The sequence below is a fragment of the Eublepharis macularius genome, chromosome 13 (assembly GCF_028583425.1).
Source record: "Eublepharis macularius isolate TG4126 chromosome 13, MPM_Emac_v1.0, whole genome shotgun sequence".
Classification (NCBI taxonomy): domain Eukaryota; kingdom Metazoa; phylum Chordata; class Lepidosauria; order Squamata; family Eublepharidae; genus Eublepharis; species Eublepharis macularius.
This window is the reverse complement of record NC_072802.1, coordinates 3,484,836-3,490,835: the sequence shown is the minus strand read 5'-3', so window position 1 is coordinate 3,490,835 and position 6,000 is coordinate 3,484,836. Positions and strand designations below refer to the sequence as shown.

General features: G+C 46.8%; 1 protein-coding gene across 1 annotated transcript in view; it reads right to left on the bottom strand.

Annotated features, from left to right (window-relative positions):
• Positions 1-285: 285 nt before the first annotated feature.
• LOC129341308 (relaxin receptor 1-like) overlaps positions 286-6,000 on the bottom strand; it is a 54,747-nt gene continuing 49,032 nt past the window's right edge. Inside the window, exons 14-15 of the mRNA XM_054996432.1 lie at positions 4,957-5,172; positions 286-476 (exon numbers count right to left, since the gene is read on the bottom strand). Of these exons, the coding sequence (XP_054852407.1) occupies positions 286-476; positions 4,957-5,172 (407 nt within the window). The remainder of the gene's footprint in view (positions 477-4,956; positions 5,173-6,000) is intronic.

Below are 6,000 nucleotides of genomic sequence, written 5' to 3'. Positions count from 1 at the left end.
AAATGTGGTTCCTCTTGGAACAAAAGAGGTTGTCACACCCACCCTAGCAGATGTTTTCTAACTAGATCTCGCGTGCATTTGTACTCCACATAACATATTGCCAACCCTTCTTGAGCTTCTGTACTTGGCTGCAAGCCAACTATTGTAGCTTTGGGGGACTCTTGGATGAAGCTGGGGCAGAACAGGGTCATCATCCAGACAACAGGTAGTCCTCCAAAGTGGAGAGAAGGCACAGCCTATTGGCCACTTGCCTGCCCAGACCTGCCAGACACCCCAAGGCTAGAGTCAGACACGGGTGGTGCGTGAGGATACCGCGATGGAGCCTGTTCCTTGGGTCTCCTGAAGGGGTGACCTGTTCTTCTGCAGATACTGCTTGAACTTCTCCTGGAAGAAGCTTGTGGTGATGGTATAGAGTATGGGGTTCAAAGCACTGTTGATAGGCAGGATAAAGATGACCACCCAAGATGTTACTGTGCCTGTTCCAGAAGAGAAGACTGTTAGGAACTAACATTAAACATAGAAACCTCTTACAGCCTAGTCTGAACATATTCAAACTTCAGCAGTTATTTGTAATATTTATAAGCCGCATATACATAATAAAGCATACATACAAAATTCTAACAAAATCTCAGGAGTATTACAGCACTTCCATGCAGCTCATGTTCTGCCTTTATCAAGACATCTAAATTCTGCATCTCCTATACTGTTTGCAAATTCAGTGATAAGTTCATGAAATTCCAGCTTTACTAAATGAAATGTTTCCAATCTTTCCATGGGTCCGTCTCTTCTCGCTGAGCAAGATTTGGTTTCAGTAGCACCTTAAAGACCAACTAGATTTCCAGTGTATGAGCTTTGAGAGTCGAAGCTCCCTTTGTAAATCTAGTTGGTCTTCAACGTGCTACTGGACCGAAATCTTGCTGTTGTACTACAGACCAACATGGCTACCCACCTGAAACAAAAATTTCTTTTTGATGATTCTGTCTGAATATTCTAGATTTTGGCAGTTACGAATCAATTTGATACTAATGCATGCAAATATATCAGTATTCCAGGACTTATCACATAATATCAACAGATTAACTGAATAACTTTCATTATGTCTATTTCCGTTGTTTTTTATTTGGGGCCCTTTTAACAATTTCACATATGAGAAAAATATGTCCTTGGGGACAATTATATTTTCCATCACAATGATTTTTTGGATCTTCTAAAATTAAATGCATTACCAGAAATCTGTTCCAAATTTGACAACCCCCCTCCCCCACACACCTTTGTTTCTCATATATACAAAATACACCGAAACAGAATAAAATTGTTTTTAAAATGAAAAAGTTTGAATTTGAGATTTAGATATTTGAAAAAAGAGTCTCTTGAGTTCCAGCTCAAAAATCTATGGAGAATTGTGCAGCTTTACCCCAGTCCTGCCTCACCAAACTTTTGGAGTTCTTCTAGAAAGTAAAGAAACACAAACTTCGCAGTGATTCAGCAGACACTATATACTTGGAATTTCAAATGGCTTTGACAAGGGCCCGCTCTGCATGGCACACTTTAAGCTGGTGCTCGAGTATTTACGTCAAACGGTGCTGAATGGCTTGGGGTCCTGGCGTTCTGCACTGCACAACCTTGAGGTAATTTGTGTCTTTTTATTCCAGACGAGTTGAGCTGTGTTGTGGGGGCTGGAGCTGACATTGCTATTTTTTTTTTTAATTTCAGCACATGGCGTAACATTGCAATGTTGGAACCCATGTGTCCGCCATCCCTCTCCTCCTCCCTTCTCTGATAGGGCAGTCCCAAGGCTAATTTGGGTAACTGGGCAACTAACTGGGTAAAGGCAACCATGCGGCAAATGAAGGCCAGGGTAAGTAAGTGTAAGGTGATGCACACTGGAACAAAAAATCCCAGGTTCACATATAAGCTAATAGCATATGAACTTGTTGAGACAGAAGGAAAGAGACCTTGGAGTTAGTTGTAGATTTTCCAGGCTGTATGGCCGTGGTCTTGGCATTGTAGTTCCTGATGCTTTGCCAGCAGCTGTGACTGGCATCTTCAGAGGTGTAACACCGAAAGACAGAGATCTCTCAGTGTCAATGTGATTTCTGCCTTTCGGTGCTACACCTCCGAAGATGCCAGCCACAGCTGCTGGCGAAACGTCAGGAACTACAATGCCAAGACCACGGCCATACAGCCCGGAAAATCTATAACAACTAACGTTCTCCGTCTGTGAAAGCCTTCCACAATAGACCTTGGAGTCATAGTGATTATTGAGAAAGGGATTGAAAATAAAATATCCGATAATATAAACAGAAATGTTTTAATGTCCCTGTAGAGATTTATGGGGAAGCTTCATTTGGAATACTCTGTGCAGTTCTGGTCACTGTTATCTCAAAAAGAACATTGCAGAACTGGAGAAAGTCCAGAAGAGGGCAGCTAAGACGATGAGGGGGCTGGAGCACCTTTTCTATGAGGAAAGGCTGAAGAGGGGGGCTTTTCAGTTTGGAAAACATGGTTAAGGGGGGGGGGACATGGTAGAGGTTTGTGAAATTGTAATTGAGGTGGGGGACCTCGAGCAATTGTGGGAGGCATCCGGTTTTTCCTTCCCTCACTGTTTCCTCTCTTTGTTCCCTGCATGCCCCTATAGCCTTTCCCCCTTTCCTGCCTCCTCTCCCACCCACCCCTAACAAGACTACTTTTTCCTGCCCCTTCTTCAGCTCTCTCCCCTTCCCTCCCCCTGGCAGCCTGTCCATGGGGAAACACTGGCCAAGTCGTCTGGCTGAGCCTCGTCCTGTTGCACAGTGGGGACCCCGCAAGGCCCCTCACTTTCCCCTGTATCCCCTTCCCTTCCTGGCAGCCCCATGTCCTCCCCTTTCCTTACTGCCTTCTCTCCTCCACCCACCCATCCACCTATCAATCTGCCCCTCCCCAATCTTCAGCTATATTTATTATTTTTTTACTTCATTTATACCCCGCCTTTCTCCACAGTGGGGACCCAAAGCGGCTTACACACCGCTCTCCTCCATTTCATCCTCACAACAAGCTTGTGAGGTAGGGTAGGGTGAGAGCGTGTGACTGGCTGAAGATCATCCAGTGAGCTTCCACGTTAGACTGGGGATTTGAACCTGGGACTCTCAGATCCTAGGCTGGAACTCTAACCAATGCACCGCACTGGCTTTTGTGTGATGGCTGCTGTTGAAATTGTGAGCAGACAGGACTGTAGCCAGGCCTGGCCCCAACGAGTCCTCCCTCAAATGCCAAAACAGCCCTGGAAAGGGCCCTCCCCCTCCCCCCTGCCCTTCATGAGAGAAACTAAGTCTAGAATACTGTCTGAATTGTTATGGTTGCCTAGCAACATCCACCAAGGACATCTGGTTAAAGCTACAGGTGCTCTTTATATCCTCCAATGTACTTTTTTTTAGATTGCAGATTTTTCTTCAAATCTGGGTTATTTTCAGGTTTGTAGAAAGACCTATCTTGTCCATTTATGGTTCTAATCTCCAGATTTAAGTATCCTCAGATTTGGTCAGATTGGGAATCAGATATTTTTATGCATGGGGTAAAGAGAGTGGACAGAGAGAACTTATTCTCTCTTTTCCAAAAGACTAGAACTCGAGGACATCCAACAAAGTTGAGGGACGGTAGATTCAGGACAGACAAAAGGAAATTATTACTTTATTACTTTATTTAATGAGTGACCAACATGTGGAATTTACTACCAGATGATGTGGCGATGGCCACTGGCATGGACAGCTTCAAAAGGGGATTAGACAGATTCATGGAGGGTAGGGCCATCAGCGGCCCCTAGCCCTGGTGGCTAACGGAAAACTCCACATTCAGAGGCAGTCAACCTTTAGACAACAGGGCCAGGAGGCAACATTAGCAGAAGGCTTCAGCCTCAATGGAGGAATTTATTTGGATTTGGCGATTTGGACGGTATAAAATCTTCCTGTTTTGTTTTAAAAGATTTTCCTCTCTTTCTTAGCAGAGAAGGGTGGGGGGAGCCAAACGGTCTCCATCACCCAGCTAAAAGCGGACTCCTAGCAGGGAGGAGAAATCGGGAAGTCTCGGGATACTAGAAGGTCTCTTCCTGGAGATTCCAGGAAAGGCTTTTTTTGACCTACAGCGGGTGGGCAAACTTGACAATAAAACCCCTTGGCATGGAGGGGAAGGTCTCCCTGGCTGATCCCATCTAAGAAGAAGGAGCGCTCATGTGCTTGGGCTCCTGCTGAAGGCCACCATTAACATGTGGAGAGCTGCCTGCCTGAATCAAGACTGATGCTTTTAGAACACTGGAATTTCTGAGTTAAAGACCCTGCCTTAGAATAAGAGCTGCCAGGGCGTGTACAGCGATCTGTTGCTGTGATGAGAGAGTGTGGACGTTTTTCTTCTTAATAAATGCTTTATAATTTTTAATGTTGATAGTTGTTCTCTGTACCACATACGCCTCCACCATTCAAACATGCTATTTAAAATAGGCACCAGGAGAAGGAGGGGGGACAGTCAGTTGCTAATTGCTCAGTTGTACATAAGTGCAGTGACCTGACCCAGTGGTAATTAGATGCCGGGTAGGGGAGACAGGGCCTTAGAATGGCAATGCAGGGAAGAGTTGGGAGCCCTGGTCTTCTCCGTGGGTAATTCCTACAAAGGCCAGGTGGTGGCACTGGTGTACCGAAAGTGGGAGGAAAAACCCCTCAGGAGGTTGGGAAGGCTGGGAGAGTGCTGCAGGCGCATTGGAGTCCCAGATTGCTGCTGGTGCCTGGACACATGAGGAAGCATGAAGTGGGCCGCTGGGCACTGCCTGCCAAGTGTACCACCCCTCCAAACCTGGAACCAGTGCTGGAAAAGGGACAGTTGTTTTTAGTGGAGGGCTGTTTTAGTGGGCTGGACACGGCAGCATGACAGTGACGTAGCACTTCCTGGAAGCAGTGTTTGTAGGTGCAGTAGGTAAGTCAAGGCAGCTACCTGGAATGTCCACATTCAGCAAGGAAAGAAGCTTTAGGATGAAGATGGGGATCCAGCAGAGGGCATTGGTGAAAACAATGAAGAAGAACCTCTTGGCGATGGTCACGTCCATGGAGAAAACATTGCACTCCGCTGTCCTGGCTGCACTTGTGTGGACAGAGTAGAACATGTGTGTGTAAGCACAGACTACACAGATAAAGGCAATGAGGTTCAAACCTGCCAGTCCAAGGTGGAGAGAAACAGAAATATGAATTGCCTTCAGAGTGGATGCTTTTTAGAGCAGAACCAAACTTTTGAGAAAATGGGGGCTGATTCCAAATCTTGCTTAAACAACATAGGATAACGAAGGAAGAAACATGCTTTGACACACAAACTGCTGCGAGTCAGAGAGCCAGCACAAGGGAACGCTCGAGATGCGGATAGTGGCTTGGGAGTCCTCGGTTCGGTTCACGAGGAGGCGACAGGCAAGCCTCCCTCTCTCTGCAATATGCAGCCATTGCTACTGACTTGCCTCAGAGGGCTGGAAGTATTACAGCCAGAGAATGTGTGAGATATGACCGAGTCATACCATTGAGCCAGTTTGGTGTAGTGGTTAAGAGAACCGGGTGTGATTCCCCCCTCCTCCGCTTGAAGCCAGCTGGGTGGCCTTGGGCCAGTCACAGCTCTCTCAGAGCTCTCTCAGCCCCTCCCGCCTCACAGGGTGTTTTCTTGTGGGGATAATAATGACATACTTTGTGAACCGCTCTGAGTGGGTGTTAAGTCGTCCTGAAGGGCGGTATATAAATCGAATGTGGTGGTGGTGGTGGTGGAGGTCAGCCAATTCTCTTTTATGTGCCTGTTTGCCATTGAAAGAACCACCAAAGCTGTGCTGGCAAAGCCGTAACAGCCAACCAGTGGGCAACGTGCCACTGCTGTGCACAAGCAGGCTGAAGTGGCCCTGGTCAGGCCAGACTGCTCACCTGCTTCAGCCTGTTCCCCGGCACAACCCTCCCTTTATTCTGCAGGTTGTCTGTTGGGGCTTTTATGCCACGCGTTGGCTTGGCT